The sequence below is a fragment of the Eucyclogobius newberryi genome, unplaced genomic scaffold, assembly GCF_026437365.1.
Source record: "Eucyclogobius newberryi isolate DKJ021-1_F unplaced genomic scaffold, fEucNew1.0.hap1 SCAF_16, whole genome shotgun sequence".
NCBI lineage: Eukaryota > Metazoa > Chordata > Actinopteri > Gobiiformes > Gobiidae > Eucyclogobius > Eucyclogobius newberryi.
This window is the reverse complement of record NW_027315790.1, coordinates 31,776,218-31,799,384: the sequence shown is the minus strand read 5'-3', so window position 1 is coordinate 31,799,384 and position 23,167 is coordinate 31,776,218. Positions and strand designations below refer to the sequence as shown.

At 42.1% G+C, this 23,167-nt stretch overlaps 2 protein-coding genes across 2 annotated transcripts in view; both read right to left on the bottom strand.

Moving 5' to 3' along the window:
* Positions 1-270: 270 nt before the first annotated feature.
* On the bottom strand, positions 271-8,616 carry anxa14 (annexin A14). The gene is made up of 12 exons (XM_072448278.1): positions 8,569-8,616; positions 7,245-7,341; positions 5,988-6,076; positions 4,686-4,799; positions 3,476-3,566; positions 3,314-3,393; positions 2,726-2,764; positions 1,939-2,029; positions 1,710-1,805; positions 1,573-1,628; positions 436-543; positions 271-347 (listed from the first exon to the last, which is right to left on the bottom strand). The coding sequence occupies exons 1-12, from the start codon at positions 8,590-8,592 to the stop codon at positions 288-290; spliced, it is 945 nt and encodes a 314-aa protein (XP_072304379.1). The 5' UTR covers positions 8,593-8,616; the 3' UTR covers positions 271-287.
* Positions 8,617-11,515: 2,899 nt separating this feature from the next.
* Positions 11,516-23,167, bottom strand: part of crybg2 (crystallin beta-gamma domain containing 2) — a 69,200-nt gene continuing 57,548 nt past the window's right edge. The window contains exons 10-25 of the mRNA XM_072447248.1: positions 22,903-23,152; positions 22,181-22,320; positions 21,376-21,502; positions 20,825-20,860; positions 20,569-20,708; positions 20,204-20,330; positions 19,965-20,119; positions 19,282-19,408; positions 19,167-19,199; positions 18,981-19,093; positions 17,487-17,616; positions 16,995-17,134; positions 16,395-16,518; positions 16,141-16,299; positions 13,820-13,979; positions 11,516-12,823 (exon numbers count right to left, since the gene is read on the bottom strand). Coding sequence (XP_072303349.1) covers positions 12,735-12,823; positions 13,820-13,979; positions 16,141-16,299; positions 16,395-16,518; positions 16,995-17,134; positions 17,487-17,616; positions 18,981-19,093; positions 19,167-19,199; positions 19,282-19,408; positions 19,965-20,119; positions 20,204-20,330; positions 20,569-20,708; positions 20,825-20,860; positions 21,376-21,502; positions 22,181-22,320; positions 22,903-23,152 — 2,050 coding nt within the window. The 3' untranslated portion in view covers positions 11,516-12,734. The remainder of the gene's footprint in view (positions 12,824-13,819; positions 13,980-16,140; positions 16,300-16,394; positions 16,519-16,994; positions 17,135-17,486; positions 17,617-18,980; positions 19,094-19,166; positions 19,200-19,281; positions 19,409-19,964; positions 20,120-20,203; positions 20,331-20,568; positions 20,709-20,824; positions 20,861-21,375; positions 21,503-22,180; positions 22,321-22,902; positions 23,153-23,167) is intronic.

Genomic DNA, 23,167 nt, shown 5'->3' with positions numbered 1-23,167 from the left:
GGTCCTCAAGCCTATTTCATCATATAAAACGTTTCAAAATACATTATAAAGCACGTGGTGTCACTGGTTGTTCTCATATGTGCGAAATAAACGTGTTGTGATTGTTTTGTGCTGTTGATGTGGTTCCGTTCTGTGGCTGTAGGTGGCGCTACACTGTCGTGTTCAGGCTTTACGTGGCTGAAGAAGAAGAGCGATGCCAGACTGTTGTTCCATGTTCATTTATTATCACAAGTTTACACCTAAATAATGCACTTCACCTATCATAAGCGTCACATATTTAACACTTTTCAGTCTTCCGAGCGGCAGATGTTGAGCAGAGCCGTGAGGTGGTCTCCTTTAAAGTGTTTCTGTTCAAAAACAAAGGACAAACTGTGTTCAATATGTATTTGTATCGAGGCAAAGTGCAAATTGTACACAATGTATTCAAGGTGTTACTTGTAGTGTTGTGTAGAGCGAGGCCCCTGTGAGTTTGAGAAAAGCTGCTCTGATGCACAGAAGATCCTCCTCACAGTGCGACAGCATCACCCGCTGAGTCTGAGGGCCCTAAAACACACAAGCACGTGTACTCTGTGTTTACGCTGCATAAACGTGTATTTATACTGCATAAACGTGTATTTATACTGCATAAATGTGTATTTAAGCTGCATAAACGTGTATTTAAGCTGCATAAACGTGTATTTACGCTGCATAAACGTGTATTTATACTGCATAAACGTGTATTGACGCTGCATAAACGTGTATTTATACTGCATAAACGTGTATTTACGCTGCATAAACGTGTATTTATACTGCATAAACGTGTATTTACGCTGCATAAATGTGTAATTTAGCTGCATAAACGTGTATTAAAGCTGCATAAACGTGTATTTACGCTGCATAAACGTGTATTTATACTGCATAAACGTGCATTAAAGCTGCATAAACGTGTATTTACGCTGCATGAACAGGTTAACATTTTTTACTCTTTCAGGTTTAAAGTTGTTTTTTCTCTATACAAAAGTCGGACTGCAGATGGCGCTGTTGCCTCTGGGAAAACCACACGTCGGGTATTATATTATTATATTTGCATTTTTACTTTATCATCGCTCTGTCACAAAAAGACTAAATCTAGACCAAGCCAAGAGTCAGATCCATGAGTATTCTTGTGTCTTTAGTTGCTTTTAAAGGCTTTTAGTCACTTTATTTCACATTTTCTGACTTGAAATACGACTAAAACTAAACTTCTTACAAACTGTGCAAGAGAAGTACGACTTTTGTTTTACCTGCGACACAACAATCGGAGGAAAGTTCAAAGTTATTACATATAGAGTTATTATGTAGAGTTATTCCTGAGTGTGAAGCAAGACACAACTCCAGGCAAGTTTTTGACCAGGGAACGATGTTATAACGAAAGGAAAAGCTAAGAAACAAAGACAATTCCACACACGTGTCCTTCGTTTAGGCCCTGTAGAGCTTTGGCGTCACTCACTGAACAGCTTTGGACCTTCGTCTGCTACTTTAAATCAACCTTAGGCTAATTTCCGATGCCACGAGAGGAAAGATCCAGTGAGGCTGGACGAGGCTGGTTTTTACCTTCATGACGTTGAGTCTTGAGGCGAGGTAGAGGTCCGGGTTCTGAATGCACTGCACTGGAAAAGAGAAAACACACACACCCCTTTGAGACTTACACACAACTGCCACACAATGTCCTTCCTGCGTCTGATATTTACCCAACACTCTGAGTCCCAGTCTGAGATCTCCAGAGAAGCGTTTCTCCAAAGCCTCGTCCAGCACCAGGTTTGTCTGAAACTCCACTTCGTCCAGCACTGAAGACAGATAAAAACACAACCTGTTTCACGTCTGAACACAGCGTTTGTTCAGGCCTTTGTCTCACCACTAGATCAGCATCAAATGTCAAACATGGTTCACCAAATGAACCGGGACAAGCAGGTCTCGTACCCTTCCTGAGGTGGTCCGGGTCCCTGGACGTCAGCGTGTCGATCCAAGGGGCCGCGTCACACTTTTTCCCCCTCAGAGTCGCAACCAGAGTCTGAAGAGGAAAAGGACGAGGCTGTGAGGACGTTTGGGCTTTCCAGATTCTACTGTGGCCTAAACCAGGTCTGGAACAGGTCTAGAACAGGTTCAAACCAGGTCTACAATAGGTCTAAACCAGGTCTAGAACAGGTCTGAACCAGGACCAAAACAGGTCTAGAACACGTCTAAACCAGGTCTAGAACAGGTCTGAACCAGGACCAAAACAGGTCTAGAACAGGTCCAAAACAGGTCTGGAAAAGGTTTCAAACTAGGTCTAGAACGGACGGTCTGAACAGGTCTAGAACAAGTCTAGAACAGGTTCAAAACGGGTCTAGAACAGGTTTAAAATGAGTTCAAAACAGGTCTAGAATAGGAGGTCTAGAACTGGTTTAAAACAGGTCTAGAACGAGAGGTCTGAAACAAGTCAAGAACAGGTTTAAAATGGGTTTAAAACAGGTCTAGAACAGGTCTAACAATGACATCACACGGTGTTTAGTTTTACCAATCGTAACTCACAGAGAGAGAATGGAACGAAGTAAAAACACACAAAAAGTCTTGAATTATTTGTAAGAAAAATATATATTACATATTATTCATACTTGAATGTAGAAGTCGGAACTTCAGTAAATAAGTGGCATTAGTTGCTAAATGAGGGAAAAAGAAAGGACTAGAACTGGCTCTAAATGAAACAAAGTTAGTCTTCTGCCTTTACCTCCACGTCCTGGTGAACCCGTCCGGCCACGTCACTTTTCTGTGAGAGACGAGAACCACAATCAGATGAGACGTTCCTACCACAGGTTCATGTTGAATGTGATCAGGTCAAACTCAGGTCAAACTCAGGTCAAACTCAGGTCAAACTCAGGTCAAACTCAGGTCAAACTCAGGTCAAACTCAGGTCAAACTCAGGTCAAACTCAGGTCAAACTCAGGTTCAGCTGATCCGTGATATTTATGAAATGTTAAAGGAATTTAGATCTAATCTCGACATTTTGATCTTTGTGGTTCAAATTCACTTCGTCCTTTGAAATGGAATAAAAGCACCAGTTTTTAGGAGTATATTTGTGCAAGTTTGGGTTTTGAATCAAGTCATTACAGCGATATCCACTTGAATCGTCTCTTGTGTGTTTTTCATCATGTTTTTATATCGAAATAAGGTTTTTTATTTGTAAAACGGCTAAAATTTCTTGGTTAATTTTGACATTTTGATTCTGAAACTGAAATTTGCCTAAAATCCTTTTCTAGACTTAAAACTTGAAAAAAAAAAGTTTTTTAAAAAAGTGATAAAGTGCGTCATTCGTTACGTTTAGCAAAGCCACGATCAGCTTGGCAAAGTCTCCGCTGGTTTCTCCCCTCAGCTCCTTCTCCAGGTCCTTCTTGTACACTGCGAACAAAGGCGATCGATCAGTGAAACCGACGATCGACGCGAACGGAACGGAACGACATCGACGGAATCGTGAACCGACTTTGTTTGTAGACGTTGCTGATCTCCCTGAGCTCAGGCCCGGTCCTGGTGCAGAGGGTCTCCAGAAGGCTTTCCTCGTCCGTGCCCACTCCCTGCAAACACACGCGGTCACACCAGAGGCCGTGAACCACCCTAAGACCCTAACCCCCTAATCCTCTAACCTTCACCCTAACCCCCTAACCCTAACCCCCTAACCCCCTAACCCTCTAACCTTCACCCTAACCCCCTAACCCTAACCCCCTAACCCTCTAACCTTCACCCTAACCCCCTAACCCTAACCCCCTAACCCTCTAACCTTCACCCTAACCCCCTAACCCCCTAACCCTCTAACCTTCACCCTAACCCCCTAACCCAAGCCCTAACCCCCTAACCCTAACCCCCTAACCCTCTAACCCTCTAACCTTCACCCTACCCCCCTAACCCAAGCCCTAACCCTCTAACCTTCACCCTAACCCCCTAACCCAAGCCCTAACTCCCTAACCCTCTAACCTTCACCCTAACCCCCTAACCTTCACCCTAACCCCCTAACCCCCTAACCCTCTAACCTTCACCCTAACCCCCTAACGCTAACCCCCTAACCCTCTAACCTTCACCCTAACCCCCTAACCCAAGCCCTAACCCCCTAACCCTCTAACCTTCACCCTCTAACCTTCACCCTAACCCCCAAGCCCTAACCCTCCAAAGGTTGGAGGGTTATATATGTGGCCCGAGGTCCGTAGTTTGCCATAACCCTCTAAATTTGCCGAATTTTTAAGCAAATGTGGGAGGGGCTTCAATATGTCATATGCACTTTTTAAAATATGCCATGAAATAGTTTCTTTGGATGTTATTTTTGTTTTATTTTTAATTTTCTGGTCGTGATCTGTTCTAAAAATAAAAATCTAAAAATGATGAAAAATAAAGGACCCAAAAATTGCTAAATTGAAAAAAAAAACTGGCAAATTGTTAAATAAAATGGTATATAATCTTTTCCGCTTCATGTAACTGAAGCGAGTGGTTTAACCTGTCGAACACGCTTGAAGTCAGACAGAGGAATATTATAGCCAAAGGAACTACATTTTTGTCACAGTCAGAACTGACGTTTGTCTACATTTTCATCCAAAATGAAAAAACAGGTTTTGAAGTTACGCACTTAAAAAACAATCACAACTTAAACTTGGATTTCAATTGTAGTGATTTAAATGTGATTATTTGATTTGAAGAGGCCTCACCGCCATGGCCATCTGCAGCCTGTGGGCCTCGAACTGCAGAGGAGGCATGAGAAGCTCCAGAAGAAGAGTCTCCAGGTCCCCAGACGAAGCCTTCTTCACCGCGGCAACAAGATCCTGCCACAAACACACAAACACACACCAAAACAGGTCAATACAACTCATAAAACCAACAAACACACACCAAAACAGGTCAATACAACTCTTAAAACCAACAATACACAACAAAACAGGTCAATACAACTTATAAAACCAACAAACACACACCAAAACAGGTCAATACAACTCATAAACCAACAAACACACACCAAAACAGGTCAATACAACTCTTTAACCAACAAACACACACCAAAACAGGTCAATATAACTCATAAAACGACAAACACACACCAAAACAGGTCAATACAACTCATAAAACCAACAAACACACACCAAAACAGGTCAATACAACTCATAAAACCAACAAACACACACCAAAACAGGTCAATACAACTCTTTAACCAACAAATACACACCAAAACAGGTCAATACAACTCTTAAAACCAACAAACACACACCAAAACAGGTCAATACAACTTATAAAACCAACAATACACAACAAAACAGGTCAATACAACTCTTAAAACCAACAAACACACACCAAAACAAGTCATTACAACTCATAAAACCAACAAACACACACCAAAACAGGTCAATACAACTTATAAAACCAACAATACACAACAAAACAGGTCAATACAACTTATAAAACTAACAATACACACCAAAACAGGTCAATACAACTCATAAAACGACAAACACACACCAAAACAGGTCGATTAAAATGTTTAATTTGCTATTTAAAGTTTTCTAAAGATAAATCAAATGTAAATTCCACTTTAATAAAACACTTTTTTTAAAATTAAACAACAACAAAAAATAACAATTCAGTCGCAAAACAAAAAAGACAACAACAAAAACAAAAACAACAAACTAAAAAACAAACGTAGTAACATTGACGTATCAAACATAAGAAGAAATAATAAATAAACTGAACAGCAGTATTTCAGTGTGTTTTAGTCGGCCATATTTCTTTCAAAAATGATTGTATTTATTTATGAAAACATGTTTTATTAGAATTTTTAATCATTATTTATTCAAGAAGTTGACTTTGAACAAACTGTATTTGCGTCCAAACAAAGGTGTGAGTTTAAAACCTGTTTCAAGTATATTTACTCAACAAATACTCTGCATCAGGAGGAGGCGGAGTTTAATCCACAAACAGAACAAAACTATCAAAATAATAAAAATGTCATTATTCTTTACCTTTTTTGTGACTTCTTCAAAAGTCTTGGCCAGGATTTGTCTCTGCTCGTTGTTTCGATTGGTCAGGATTCTCAACAGCGTTTTACAATCTAAAACAATCAAATACACGATATGTAAATCCTGTGAGGAATACTACATATCATTACCGTATATTCTGGACTATAAGTCGCACTGGAGTATAAGTCGCACCAGCCCAAAAATGCATAATAGAGAAGAAAAAACATATATAAGTTGCACTGGAGTATGAAATGCAGTTGCAAGTGTGAAAATAACAAATAATATCACATATAAGTCGCTCTGGAGTATAAGTATAAGTATATAAGTATAAATATCCCGGCCAAAACTGTGAAAAAAGAAAAAAGGTGCAACTTATAGTCCGGAAAATACGGTAATATGTTTGTCTTTTTCTTGATAATTGCAAATAATAAACCGCTTCAAACATTCTGTGACTAAACTCTGAACTCTGAACTCTGAACTCTGAACTCTGAACTCTGAACTCTGAACTCTGAACTCTGAACTCTGAACTCTGAACTCTGAACTCTGAACTCTGAACTCTGAACTCTGAACTCTGAACTCTATACTCTATACTCTATACTCTATACTCTATACTCTATACTCTATACTCTATACTCTATACTCTATACTCTGAACTCTGAACTCTGAACTCTGAACTCTGAACTCTGAACTCTAAATTCTAAACTCGACTCTTAAACGACTTAAAACAGCAAAATGTACTTTAACATTACTTCATGACGTTTGTTGTATTAAATCTCTTTTCTTTAGAGTCACTTTTACTTTTATCTTTTCTGTTATTGAACTTAATGATGATCCTCTCATTTTGACTTGATTTGGTGTTTTTATACTTGTGATAAATGAATGTTTTACACCAATCAAAATGTGGAGACGACAACAGGAAGTGACATCACAGCAGGGACACGAGGTCATGCAGAATTTACACAAAATAAACTCTCTAAACATGAATTCAACACAACAAAGTCGCTCTCATATATTTGTATTTGTCAAAGAGAAATAATTGTGACGTTAGACGAGTTTTGGCCCAGTGGTTGCTGGGTAATTAGTGTGATGTCATCCATTACAACCAGGAAGTGAGATTCTAAACCTAAAGAATGTGCTGTTCTGGGTTAAAACTGTAAATCTATATCGATCTCGACTTTGTTTCCGTTCAGTGAGGGATCGAACCCCGTCAGAACCCCGAGCCTAAGACCGGGCGGAGATAGGGGGGAGGTGAAAACCCACCTTTCCCCTCCAGAGCCGTGTGCAGCTCCATAACGTCTCTGTCCGGGTGGAAGTTGGAGTGAGGTCGGACCGTGCCCAGAGTTCCCCAGCACATCTCCTGAAGGACCAGGACACGATTCACACACTTATTATCATTATTTACAGAACGGAGCGAGGGCCAAACGAGGACCAAACCAGGTCTGAAATGTGGACTCGTCATTAGCTCTAAATGAGAAAATAAAGGAAACTAAAAACATACAATTATGCCATGCTTTTTCCTGTTTAACTACTTTGTGTTGCACATCATTTAGATATTCATTTAAAACATATATACTTTATTTTGATGAATGAGAAAAAATATTTTTATTTTATTTATTTTATTTATTTTATTTATTTTATTTATTTTATTTATTTTATTTATTTTATTTATTTATTTTTATTTCCAAAGCACATCATTCAGATATTCATTTAAATATATATACTTGGTAAAAGATTATACAATTTGATCATTTTTATTGTATTTATTGTATTTAATGTATTGATTGAATTTATTTCCAAAGTACATCATTTAAATATATATATGATGGAAAAAACATTATGTTATTTAACTAAAGTCACTGTTCATTTTCATTTAATTTTTTTATTTATTCATCTATTATTTTTCTTTCTCTTTTTTGGACTGAGCAGTGCCAGAAATAAAACAGATTCACATTAAACCTAAAGTATCTGCTCTTGGACTTGAACGCAGAGAACTCAAGGGTTCCGCCTAAAGAACTAGTTCCTGTCTGAGATTTGGACTCGTCGTTTGAGGTGAAGACGGATCAAAGCAAAGATTTCACCATCGACACGAGAATGTGAAGAATGTGAAGAATGTGAAGACGACGACAGACGAGAGGTCAGGCTTTAGGACCCAGCGGAACAGTGATCAGTGACAAGGATCAATAAAGTACAGTTATACACACTTTAGTAGAGTATTCAATATATAGAAAGTATCCACATATGGAAAAAGTGTGGTTGTGCGAGTAAATGTGGCAGATTTATTCTTATTTCTATTTGATCTGTGACTTTCATTCAGTAAATGAAGATTTAAAACATGAACATTCTTTAAGTGTTGGTTTCATATTTATTCAGAACTCTGTAGTAGTAGTAGTAGTAGAAGTAGTTTTAGTGTTTATTTTGTGTGTTACTGACCATGTACCAGGTCAGGCCCATGTGTGGACAATAAAGGAATATCTTAGCAGAAGCGACTGGAGTTTACACACTTGTACTTTGCAGTATTTGTTCAAGGCGCCTCAGGGACGGGCTGAGATAAGAGTACACACATGAATGAAGTATTTGTACTCACAGCTCTGAAGTAGTCCGGGTCCATGGCTCAGGGTTTGGTCCAAACTGTAACATGTGAACTACAAGTCAAAACGGCTCACGAAAAAACAAACTACTCATGTATTTCTACTACTACTGTGTACTAATTCAACTACTACTACTACAGCTACAGCAGCAGTATTATTACTACCAAAGTCCAGAGTGACATCACCTCTAAACGGGACCTGGGACTGGAGCCGCTTTTAAAGAAGGAGCGTGTAAATAAAGCTCTATTCTGGAATTTCTCTTAAAGTACTCAAAGAACTTCAACTCAAATCCTCGGATACTTGTATTTCTTCGATCAGAATAAAGTATTTGGTCTGTTTTAGTTTAAAAGAAGACCAAATCGACTTCGGGTCAAAGATTTGTGACTTGAAACTTGAAGTAACAGTTATCAGAATACTACTAAAACCACCGATACTTTTACTACTACTTCACTTCTAACCAGTTTTTATTCATAACTTTTTTTATCAGATTTAATTTAGTTTATTTGTCCATTTTGCTGTTTAAAACACACTGGAAAAACTACAAAAAAACCTCAGCAAAACAAAAAAACACACAAATAAACAAAAATACTACATACTTGAGTGTTAAAGTACTTTCACTCACTCTCATCATAAATACTCATTCAAAACAAAGTACTTTTCCTACCTGTGTCGTCCTCCGCTGTGCCTCCTGTACTTCTCGCTCCAGTGGCGTTTGCACAAGCCTCTAATCTCCTCTAAGCCCCGCCCCCACACCTGCATGAAACTCACCTGTCCGTCACGCCATCGGCCAATGGCAGCCCTCCGACGCGCGCGGAATGTCGAGGGGCGAGTTTCCCCCCGAGCGTTTGGCGATGAAACCAGCGGAAAAGTCCTGGAGTGTCCGGCTGTAGAAACGGGGAGGAGCCGCCACAGGAGATTACAGACAAAAGAAGGAGGTAACAAAGAGGTAACCGAGGTAACAAAGAGGTAACCGAGGTAACAAAGAGGTAACCGAGGTAACAAAGAGGTAACCGAGGTAACAATGCGCGAGATAATGATCGTAACGTTAGCCCGACGAGACAACAGGCCACGGGAACTTATACGTGATATTCAAGAAGAAAAGTACTTTTGACCCGATTTAACTGTGATAAAGAAATACGACTTTTTGTAAATGTTTTTAAAAAAATTGTACATTTTTTCAATTTTTGTAAAAAAAAAAAAAAATCACATTTTTTTTGTACATTTTTTAACAATATAAACTGAGGCAATAATATTTGATCTATGTGTTTTAGAAGGATGAGGAGGTAAAGTAGCCCAAAATGTGAAAAAAATATATAAAAAATTAATACTCAAGAAGTACAAAGTAGTGGTCCTGAGAAATGACTCAAGTAAAAGTACAAAAGTATTTGGAGAAACTTTGACTAAAGTAGGAGTAACGTGTGATTTATAATTGTACGAACAAAACTTTAATTAAATAAAGTGGAGGAAGGATGAAAATGAGAAACTTTTACTCGAGTAACTGTTACTTCAGTAAAAGTGAAAGTATCAGAAAGAAGCGACATGTCTTGAAAAGTTGATGGTACTCGAGTAAATGTAACTAAGTAAATGTGACTGAAAAAGGTATAAATAAATGTAAATAAATTGTATTAAATGTGACAAAATAACCTAAATAAATGTAATTAGGAAATGCAACTAAATAAATAAATGTGAGTAAAAATGTAACTAAAAAATTTAAATGAACATTCAGTAAATGTAAATAAAAAAAATATAATTAAATAAAAGTGACTGAATAAATTATTAGAACATAAAATAAATGTAATTCAGTCATGTAAATAAATAAATGTAATTCAATAAATGTGAGTACTGCACATCTCTGGCCATAGCAATAAACTAAATAAAAATATGTTAAGAATTTGTGTTCTATATTTTCTGTACTTCATCTCGTGGTAAATGAAGCTGTCGAGGCCGAAGAGGAAACACGAGGAGGAGACATGAGGCGTTTGTGTTTTTACCACAAACACAACAGAACGTGAGCTTCTCCGTCAGCGCAAAGATCAAGAGCATGAAAGAGTGAAGAGTGTGAAAGGAATGAAAGGAAAATATGTGAAATAAGAGAATAAAGAAGTGAGAAACGAGGAGGCGACACTGAGGTTTCCTGCCATCGAGGAACTGGCTTCAGCCGAAAGGTGCGACGTGAAACGAGGATGAAAAGGAATGATACAAATGGAAACAAATCATGTCAAATAAAAGCATAAAGACTGACTAAATGAAGTAAACAAGACTGAGTTTGTATTAAGTCCAGGCACCGCAAGTCACTCACTGCACTGTAAAACCATCCGCTTGAACAAAGTGCGACAATATTAAAAACACACGAGGTAAAACGATTCAAAAGAGTTTAAAACCCAATAAAAACTGAGTTAAAACTGTCAAAATGTGTTTAAAGACTGGATTTAAAGTGGCCCAATTAATGTTTAATTATAACACAAATAAACACCTAAAATACACAATAAAATACTGCACTCAAATGGGAATAAAATCACAAAATTAATCTTTCCTTGATTTATTATTAGTTTTTCTTAATATATATAAAGGGTATTGACCATTGTGTGTTTTTGTACTACACTGTCATTTATATTGTATGTCATAATTCACAATTAAATATGCAATAAAAACAAATAAAATTAAATAACACTTTGTCACTTTGTCGTCCAGGTCGTTTCAGTTTGTGATCTTGCAGGACTATTTTGACATCAATTAATTTCCAGTGTGTTAAACCAGGAATAGTTCAGGTTTAAGTTTTATTTAATATGTTCTAATGTTTTTAAGTGCAAAAAGAGTGAATATAAATAAAATGCTAAAGTTAGAGCTGCAAGAAACACAAAAAAATTAAGATTTAATGTAAGAAACCACGAGCCAAAACGTCAGATTTAACTTTAATGTTTATTTATCATTTGAAAACCTCTCCCTTCATATACAGACACATTTATGTATAAAATATATTAACATGACATCATCCGTACAACACTTGAGTAACATGTTTTTGATCCACTTAAAGCGAGTTTGGCCACGTTTTTCACACCTTTTTCACTCCCAATCCCAGATCAGACTCGTAACTCTGTCTTTCTACTTTGTAAACGAAACAAGCATCAATGAGAAGTGCGTCCGCCGGGTCGGGTCTGCGGAGGGGGGAGTGCAGTGTCGCTTCTCTACAAAAAGAGCTGCAATTCAAGCAAAGTCGAGCCGGAACTGAACATTTTCCTAATTTTTGTCGCACAATCTGACTTTTTAAAACACATTTTCCACCAAATAAAGGCTGAACTGAAGAATGAACTGTATTATTGAGAAAAAACAGATTTTTTTTCCATATTTTTGGACACGAAAATTTATTTTATTGTGCTCAAAATGTGACTAAGATGATTGGGGTTCGTCAAGATTCTTAGATTAATCGATAATTCTGGTTGTGGCTGTTAAATATATGAACGTGACAATTTTAGAAGCAAAAATAAGTCTTAAAATTCAATAAATTGTCCGAAAAAAATGCCTAAATTTAATGGACTTTTTAATCTGGCTGTTTTTAAATCACATTAACTTGATTTAATCATTCAGAAAGTTTGATTAGGAATTAATAAAGAATTCACTGAATAACTTAAATTGTTGCTCTTTTTCCCTCACAATTATGGTCAAACTCAACTCTGACACCATGACATCTCCACTGGAAAAGTTCCTTAGTGCGCCTTTAACACTCACACACACATTTAATAAAATACAAACTCTTTACCTGCAATAATCACATGACAAAACACACGTCAACTTCATAAAATTACAACATTTAAAACAATTTTGCATAAACGTGTCGGTTAAACGCGGCTAAAACGGGCTTAAAAACTAAAGGCACGAATATGTTACCGCGAAAGTCCCTGGAAACGTGGCATTTTATACACTTTTATAGTACTTTATATTTATACATTTATAGATATGTTCAGAGCGTTCGTTTTGCCAAAGCGGACAACGGGAAAATCCACTTTCAAATGTAAAAAAGGCGGCGGCGGAAGTTCGTTTGAATTGGGTGCTATGCAAAGAAATTAGTAAATGTTGGGTCCTGGTTGGGTCCTGGTTGGTTCTGTTGGGTTCCTGTTGGATTTTGTTTGGTTCTTCTTCGGGTTCTTGTGCAGATAAACCTCCATCAGAGCATCTCGATCTGCCACTGCTGACTGGGCCTCGTCTCGTCTTCGGGCATGAGCACCACAAAGTCTTTATCGTACGTTTTTCCTCCTGCACAGAAAACACAAACGTGAGCGGGGGAAACGGTCATTACGGTCAGTTTTGGCGAGATCGAGGAGTGACAATTATCAACAAAAGGATGAAAATATAGAGTGTTGAATGTGTTTTCTATCATTAAAACCATTAAAATTAGGCCTAAAAGAGACAAAAACTCCTTGATGTTTCCGCTCTTTTGGGGTCGATCTTACGCCGTCTTTACGTTCTGTGCAATACTTGAACCTCAAAAACATTTAAAGACGCATTTTTGTACATTTCTGATCAAATATTGTCAGGGTCTAAATAGGACTTCAAAATAAACTTTAGACTGTGTTTAACTCATTGTTCAGTGAAGATGGAAAAGTTCTTTAAGAGCCATATGATGGTTATTGCAGTACCTTTTCTGTCCACTAGTGGGTATGGTTGGTGTTATTCTGTCGTAATACAAGGTTTGAGTCCAAACAGAGGCCACATTTTCAAGCAGACGTGACGATAAAGTGATGAATTCATTGCAGATCCAGAACTTCTTTGGCTTCGAACATTCATATATGGTTTAATATTTGTTATTTAATTTATGAGCAGTGTTTCTCCAATTTTACTGTATAAAATTCTACTTTTATTATTATGATTTTTATATTTTTTTAAATTATTATTATTATTATTATTATTATTATTATTATTATTATTATTATTATTATTATTATTATTATTATTATTATTATTATTATTATTATTATTATTATTATTATTATTATTATTATTTGTATATTTTTTATCATTTATATTTTTGTGTGTGTAATTTTTATGTCGTCATCGTTTATCTCACTAAAAAACTAAATATAAATGCATAAATTTGCCAGGATTAACCAGATTCAGGATCATTGTGTCATTAGCATAAAGTAGTTATTATAATATATTCTTGAGTATTAAACATGTGATATTGATGACAGTAAATCACTTTAAGGCTGATTCAACTCTATTTCACAAAGACAAATGTCCCGTGTCCGGCACCTTTGACGTCCAGGACCATCCCGGGGAAGGTCAGGCTGGACACGAGGCCTCTGGTCTGGGCCGTCCAGGTCTGGATGGGCTGCCTCGTCTCCGTCCACAGCACCACCTTTGCTCCGGGCTCCACGTTCCCCATGACCTGCAGACTCATGACCAGCGACATCTGCCAGCACACACACGACAACAGGGCGTTACCGGGGCAACCACGGTCACAGCGGGACAACCACGGTTACAGCGGGACAACCACGGTCACAGCGGGACAACAGGGCGTTACCAGGGCAACCACGGTCACAGTGGGACAACCACGGTCACAGCGGGACAACCACGGTCACAGCGGGACAACAGGGCGTTACCAGGGCAACCACGGTCACAGCGGGACAACCACGGTCACAGCGGGACAACAGGGCGTTACCAGGGCAACCACGGTCACAGTGGGACAACCACGGTCACAGCGGGACAACCACGGTCACAGCGGGACAACAGGGCGTTACCAGGGCAACCACGGTTACAGCGGGACAACCACGGTCACAGCGGGACAACCACGGTCACAGCGGGACAACCACGGTCACAGCGGGACAACAGGGCGTTACCAGGGCAACCACGGTCACAGCGGGACAACCACGGTTACAGCGGGACAACCACGGTCACAGCGGGACAACAGGGCGTTACCAGGGCAACCACGGTCACAGCGGGACAACCACGGTCACAGCGGGACAACCACGGTCACAGCGGGACAACCACGGTCACAGCGGGACAACCACGGTCACAGCGGGACAACCACGGTCACAGCGGGACAACCACGGTCACAGCGGGACAACAGGGCGTTACCAGGGCAACCACGGTCACAGCGGGACAACCATGGTTACAGCGGGACAACCACGGTCACAGCGGGACAACAGGGCGTTACCAGGGCAACCACGGTCACAGCGGGACAACCACGGTCACAGCGGGACAACAGGGCGTTACCAGGGCAACCACGGTCACAGCGGGACAACCACGGTTACAGCGGGACAACCACGGTCACAGCGGGACAACAGGGCGTTACCAGGGCAACCACGGTCACAGCGGGACAACAGGAACGTAAACCGCGGCGCGCTTTTGGCCCGTTTCACTGGCGTTCCGAGCTCTTACGGGTGAAACCGTCACCGCTCTCGACTTGCACGCGGTTTAAACCACTCAAACGGTTCAATTCAGAATGTTGCCACATCGCCATGGCAACCTGTGCATCGATCTAACACGACTTGCATCAGTTTAAGAGAACTAAAGCATGAGATGGAAGTGGGAGATGTACCACTATGTATGTATTTTCCGGACTATAATTTGTACTTGTTTCATAGTTTTGTGCGAGGTGCGACTTATACTTATATTTATACTTATATACTTATACTCCGGAGCGACTATATGTGATATTATTTGTTATTTTCACAATTGCAACCGCATTTCATACTCCAGTGCAACATATATGTTTTTTTACTTCTCTATTATGCATTTTTTGGCTGGTGCAACTTATACTCTGGAAAATACGGTAAATAGCACAAAATAAAAAGAAAAAAGGTGGAATAATAGAACTGAAACCATCAGAACTACTTTAGCTTCTTCTTCTCGACAAATATGAGCCTCGTGTAATGATCATGTGACGCTCTTTTCAGGTGTGAAGTTGCATCTGAAACGACTGGAAATAAAACCGCACAAAAGAAATAAAATAAGGTAGAATGCTCTTGTTTTTCCAGGTGTTTGACATTGTTTTTGTCCAAACTAAACGTTCAACGTCGTTACACGTCTTTAAGTTCTACAGCGACGGCAAAAATATGAAAGAAATGAATTAAAATGATGCGCAGCCTTTATTTATGAGTTAATGCTGCAACAAACAACGGTTTTAGTCCTTATTTCAAAACCAAACCATTATTTCTATTGTACACAGACTTTTTAAATACATTACCAGATAAAGCTTAAAATATGGAGACTGGAGGGTTTTTTAAAAATTAACATTTACCAATGTTATTTATGTGTTGTGTGTGTTACGTCATATTGTGCCATTATTATTAGTCAGTATTTCTATTATTTTTTCTTTGCTCTGGGCGTGTTTCTCATGTTTCTTTTTTTATTTTGTGTATTTATTAAATTGAAAATAAATTCCAAAAAAAGGAAAGAATAAACTTACTCATTTTCATCAATAATACACTATACACGTAAATATTCTTATGTATAAAGTGTACAATTGATGAAAATGAGTAACAGTTTATTATTGTTTGGACATTTCGCTTGAATTATCCCACAGTTTTGTTTTAAAGTCTGTTTAGACTCTTTAGTCTGCTCTGTCGGACCTTGTTCTTGATGAGGCCGTCCTGGTAGAACCACACGTCGCTCATTGGCTCCGCCTCCTCCGTTACCACGATGCGGCCCGACTTCATCTCCTCGACTCCGCCCTGCACCGACAGGTAGTGGCCTCGCTCCGTGTTCTTCATGCGGAACAGGCTGCGCTTCTGCAAAACAACAACAACCATCACCATGAAAGCCCGTCTCCCGCGGTGACGGCTTCTGGGGGCGGGGCATAGTGCGAGCGCGGGGAGGGACTTACCTGTCGCACCGGGTACATGGAGCCGATGGTCTGCATGGAGCTGAACTTGGGCCAGTTTGTGATTTCTATGGGATCGAGGAGGAACTGGCGCCCCCTGTAGTTCCCGTGCTCACATATCACCCAACTGCAACAACAACACATCGTTATGTTCTCACGCAGGCGTCGTTTGTGTGATTTCTGTTTTACTGCCTTTTTTCCATGATAAAAATAATAAGTTACATCATCTTATAAACCAGAGGAGCTCGTGAACGCAGCATTAGCCCAGGTCAGGTTACACTCGACTGGGAGGAGGAGTCTGACCAATCAAAGCTCCTGGTTCAGTGAATGGGAGGAGCTTGACCAATGGGAGGAGGAAGGGTTGACCAATGGCTACTCCTCGTTCAGTGATTGGAGGAGGAGTTTGACAAATGGCAGGAGCAGTTTGACCAATGGCAGGAGCAGTTTGACGAATGGGGGGAGGAGGAGTTTAACCAATGCGGGGAGGAGGGGTTTTACCAATGGGAGGAGTTTGACCAATCACAGCGCCTCAGTCAGTGATTGGAGGCGGAGCTCGAGGCGCCTCGGTCAGTGATTGGAGGCGGAGTTGGGGGTCAGTCTCACCTTCCGCTGTTGACGCGCACAGACAGGATGTGGTTGTTGTAGCCTTCTTCCACTAAACTGAAGATCTCCGTCTCCGTGGTGATCTCTCGGCCCTCCAGACACTCCAGACCGAACAGCGAGATGGACGGGACAGATAACGTCTGCGGAGGGACGGACACGGAGGAGTTACAAGGACGACGAGAACGCGAGACCAACATGACGGATCGTTTAAACGTTCAGTTCAGTTTAACCCTCGAAAATGTGAGCAAAGATTTTTAGTTTTTTTTGCATTTTTGTTACTTAAAATCTAAAGGTTGACTAGGACTATGCGCGTACGACTATGACTACGGTAAAGCAGCGTATGACTACGGTAAAGTGGCGTGCGTACGACTGCGGTAAAGCGGCGTGCGTACGACTGCGGTAAAGCGGCGTGCGTACGACTGCGGTAAAGCGGCGTGCGTATGACTGCGGTAAAGCGGCGTGCGTACGACTGCGGTAAAGCGGCGCACTGACCATGGGCACGGCCTTGACCGAGCGCAGGTAGCTGGAGGCGGGGCATCCCATACTGTTCAGGTTGGGGTAGTCGCCCTCGGACAACACGTAGAGGTTTCCCTGGAACTGCTTGTTCTCGTACAGCACCCAGCTGAAAACACAAGACACGATACGTCATGAGGGAGCGTTAGCGTAAAACTGTCGATTGAAGCGTCCCCTACAGGCCGGATGGCTAATTTAACTAAAATGCAGTTCAGATTTAGAATTTTGCAAAAAATTATAAAAATGTCATCACAGAATAGCAAATTTTTTGGGTTTATAATTTCCCTTCCTGTTTGTAATCGATGACATCACACTAGGAAATTACCCAGCAAACACCGGGAAACTCATTTAAGGTCACAATTTTTTTTTAATTTGATAAATAAAAATAATTAGTGACTTTATGTTGAATTAATGTTTAGTGTTTAATGTTTCTTTTGTGTACATTCTGCATAAACTTTGACTGGAACGAGTGTCCCTGGTGTGATGTCACTTCCTGTATGAGTGTCCCCTGGCGTGATGTCACTTCCTGTATGAGTGTCCCTGGCGTGATGTCACTTCCTGTATGAGTGTCCCTGGCGTGATGTCACTTCCTGTACTAGTGTCCCCTGGCGTGATGTCACTTCCTGTACGAGTGTCCCCTGGCGTGATGTCACTTCCTGTATGAGTGTCCCCTGGCGTGATGTCACTTCCTGTATGAGTGTCCCCTGGTGTGATGTCACTTCCTGTATGAGTGTCCCCTGGTGTGATGTCACTTCCTGTATGAGTGTCCCCTGGTGTGATGTCACTTCCTTTTTTTCTACAGATTTTTTCAACATTTTCTCCACAAATACCTGCTCGATTGGTGTAAAACTCATTTCTATGTACAACAGGTATAAATACATTAAATAAAATACATACAACAAAAAAATAGTAAAAATCTGTCAGAGGCACTTTAATATAGAAATTAAGGTTTGAAGAATAAAACGAGGAAAAGAAACATGTTGACAACACGATATAGAAACTTATTCCACTTCCATTGAAAAAACTTTCCGTTCATTCTTAAAAACCCTTTAAAAATGATACGAGCCCTAAATGTTAATGACGCGTCTTCATGAAACAAAAACAAGAAACTATTTTGAATTTCCAGGGTTGAAATGTCAGTTTGTCAATCGTCTTTCCAACTCCTTTTGACAAATAACATAAAATACAAGAGTAAATTAGTTTAAACAGTCGTTTTCTTTGGCCAAAACCACCAGGATTTTGTCATATTCTAAAAGTAAATCCCAGTTTCATCTCGTCAAAATCAGATTGTTGTTGAAAGTTCCCGCTTCACTTTCGCCTCCATTTCATGAATCTGGAGCGTTTTCGTTCTCAAACTCCTTTAAAAATGAACTTTTTAAACACATTTCTGTGACAATTCTAAACAACTTAAGGTCTCAGCAGAAACCACGCCTGGATTAAAGCCGGACTGAAGTAGAAGGGTTACTTCCTCACCTGCCGCCCACCACCCGGCACGACTTGGGCAACAGTTTGTCCGACAGCGCCTCCTGGTTGCGGTCGACGCTAAAGCACTGGCCTTGGAACTCGGGCTCGGTGTAAAAGCAGATCTGTGGAGAAAGAGCACCTGGATCAGCCCTGAAAACACGGCAGGAGTCAGAGAAATGCCACGCACACACGCACCTGACTCCTGTTCTGCGTGTTGTCCCGGGAAACCTGCCAAAAACACAAATATCAGAGTATTAGTACTACACAAGACGAGAGTGTTTGTACATGGGCGTGTTCTCAGGGGCCTCACGGCGAGAATGGGCTGAACGGAGCAGATGCGGTTGTCCAACGAGCCCCAGTCGGCAGAGTTGTTGTAGAAGCCTTTCTCCAGGATGTACTGGCTCCCAGAGAAGTCCACGTGGGAATACGCCACCCATCTGCGGGGAGGAGTCACAACAGGGGACATGAGGGGCCGATATGAGGACTTAAGGGCCCGGGACGGGTTTAAGAGTCACTCATTCTGACTTTATTTGGTGTGTTTATAATGTGGAAGGATGTGTAGCGGCCCCAGGAGAAGGACGTTTAGGGGCCCCAGGAGAAGGACGTTTAGGGGCCCCAGGAGAAGGATGTTTAGGGGCCTCAGGAGAAGGACGTTTGGGAACCACAGGAGAAGGACGACTAGGGGCCCCAGGAGAAGGACGTTTGGGGGCCCCAGGAGAAGGAGGTTTGGGGGCCACACGAGAAGAACGTTTAGGAACCCCAGGAGAAGGACGTTTAGGGGCCCCAGGAGAAGGATGTTTAGGGACCACAGCAGGAGGACGTTTAAGAGCACAAGGAAAAAGACGTTTAGAAGCACAAGGAAAAGGATGTTTAGGGGCCACAGGAGAAGAACATTTTGGGGCCCCAGGAGAAGGACGTTTAGGAACCACAGGAGAAGGACGTTTAGGGGCCCCTCGGAGCTGAAATGTTTGAGCATCTCTGTGCCGGACTCACGCTCCGCTGAAGACTTGGATGGAGCGGGTGGAGGTTTTGACCCCGAACAGCTCCACGTCGGGCGTGGCTTCTGTCACTTCAAACGTGTTCTCCTCCTGCTCCTCCTGCTCCTCATTGGGCTGCTCGAACATCACCATCAGGGGGTCCGTCAGCTCCTGCGGCGGGACGAGGGGGGGGGGTCAAGCACGAGACATTCCACTCCCGCGGGACGAGGAGACGGGCCCCGTGCTGGCACTCACCGCTCGGATGACGCGCACGGACCTCAGCTCGGCGTCGCAGCCTCCCCAGACTCTCCAGTCCTGGTACTCGCCCTCCTCCAGAAGGTACTGGTGGCCCCGGAAGCCCTCCTTCTCGTAGCCCACCCAGCTGTGACCCAGAGACACATTTACAGGACGATGCTTTCACGCATTTATGCCGTTTGTCATCATTTGAGACATTATTAGTCAGTAAAAGCTGCGTTTATAAGAAAGACCATGGCATTACTGAATCAGAATGGCGAGCTCTTTTTGCAAAACTAATACAAGAATCACATGTGTTTAGGACGTGTTTGTAAAGGTCTAAATTACAGAGTTGGCGAGCTCTTGGTTGGTTTTGGAGCACTCACATTCCGCCCAGGACCTTGAGCGAGCCCACGTTGTGCATGAACGCCTGCTGCGCTCGCTCGGTGCGCGTCATGAAGTCCCGGGCGTTGGTGCAGACGGTCCTGGATTTACCGCAGAAATACGGCTTCTCGTACACCACCATCTGCACACGCACACGAGGGCAGACAGGGGGCAGTGTCAGGCGCAGGCAGACAGGGGGCAGTGTCAGGCGCAGACAAACACACTGGCACAGGGCTGAATCGGGACGCTGTTACTCACCTTTGGTTCTCCCATGTTTTCAACCCGAGGCTCGCCCTGAGGACAGAATTATGATTAGAACAGATCACATTACATTATTCATTATTATTCATTCATTACAGGTTTTAAAAGTGGACAGTAAATAAACAAAACATCTTGTTATTTGGTCTAGTTTATCAAGTTTACTGGGAGTGTAATCGGGCCATATTCTCTGTCCCACTAAATCCCACAAGTGACGGCGACAACGACCAATCAGGGACTGACAGAAACTAGTTATTATCGAGTTATAATATTATGTTTAGAATCTTATGTCTCAGTTTAGTCTTGATTTGAAAGGACGATATACAAAGTGTGACATCAGTTTGTTCCACCAACACAAAAGGGCAAACTTTATCTCTAGAGGTAAAGTAGACTTATCACTTTTGTGCCATTTTAAATTTGAAAACTACATTTTACAAAGCTCTGGATCAGGTTCAAATCACCAAAAAGACACTTAATGCCACTTTACATCAGACCAAGAAATGGCTAGAAACTACTTTTGCTTGTGGTTTTGCCCCATGTCCCACTCTTACTATTTTGAGCGGGTGCAGCGAGGCGATATACGGCTGCTCCACGCCCCAGGCCGCAGGGGTCGGGTACCCCCCCACCTCCAGGACCTTTGGGTCGCCCTGGAAGAACGGCTGAGCGTAAACCAGCCACCTGCGGGTCAGAGCACGGGTCAGAACACGGGTCAGGGCACGGGTCAGAACACGGGTCAGGGCACGGGTCAGGGCACGGGTCAGAGCACGGGTCAGAACACGGGTCAGAGCACGGGTCAGAACACGGGTCAGAGTGAGTAAGAGCACGGGTCAGAGCGCGGGTCAGAGTGAGTAAGAGCACGGGTCAGAACACGGGTCAGAGCACGGGTCAGAGCACGGGTCAGGGCACAGGTCAGAGCACGGGTCAGAACACGGGTCAGAGTGAGTAAGAGCACGGGTCAGAGCGCGGGTCAGAGTGAGTAAGAGCACGGGTCAGAACACGGGTCAGAGCACGGGTCAGAGCACGGGTCAGGGCACAGGTCAGAGCACGGGTCAGAACACGGGTCAGAGTGAGTAAGAGCACGGGTCAGAGCGCGGGTCAGAGTGAGTAAGAGCACGGGTCAGAACACGGGTCAGAGCACGGGTCAGAGCACGGGTCAGAACACGGGTCAGAGTGAGTAAGAGCACGGGTCAGAGCGCGGGTCAGAGTGAGTAAGAGCACGGGTCAGAACACGGGTCAGAACACGGGTCAGGGCACGGGTCAGAGTGAGTAAGAGCACGGGTCAGAACACGGGTCAGAACACGGGTCAGAGTGAGTAAGAGCACGGGTCAGAACACGGGTCAGAGCCTGTCCACTCACAGGCCGGCGTTGATGACGATGGACGTGGCTTTGATGGGGAAACCGAAGATCCGGGCGTCCTCTGAAGTGTCTCTGAAGACCACCTTCTTCCCCTCGGCGTTCTCCTCTGGGAACAGGCTAATCTCTGGAACGCTGTAGTCCTGGAGGGGCAGAAACAATAAAGCCTCTGAAATACCTCGGTTTAATATCATAAGCGTGTAGTTTCCTGCTTGAACACCAGGTGGAGCCATTACACAGGTCAAATGCAGTTGGAGCTCAGCTGATCAGAAAAGGGGCGTGTGCAATTCATGGGTTTCAGATTCCATTTTATGCAACATTTTGAAGACTTTTTCCCGTTGAAATGACAGTTTAAAATTGTTGAACGTCATGGAAACAGACCAATGGACAGGTTTAAAGTGTAATATATATCAACTCACATATTGTGGTGGATAATGATATTGAAGTTAAAACATTGTGTTGTCACGATTAAACATCAAACTCTTATTTCTATATAAGATTTCAATAAAAAAAAGTGAAGATGAGCAGCAAGAAAAAGATACACAAAAAAGACACAAAACCCTTTTTAATATATTTGTAAATGACAAAAAAGCTGCAATAAATAAACTGCACACGGAAAAAGGATTTACCAAACTAAATAATGGAATTGTTTAAGTGAGATTGAAGAAGACACTGGTATTTGTTTCACTGTAAATACTGTAAAAGCCGCGGTGCACTTCACTTACTCTGACGGTGCGTCGAACTGACCCGATGACGCACCTCCGCACGGGCGCCGCCTCCTTCGCCGACGCATCGCCCGTTTCTCCTTCCTGCTCGCCGTTTGCGTGCGCTCCGTCCGTCTGTCCCCCGTTCATCTGCCCGTTCACCAGGGGCGTGTCCTCCTCCATCGGGCCGAAGGGATTGGTCAGCTCGATCTCGCCCTCGTCCAGAGCGACCTTCTCTCCTTTAAAGTTGGGCTTCTCGTACAGTATCCATCTGAGCAATGGAAGG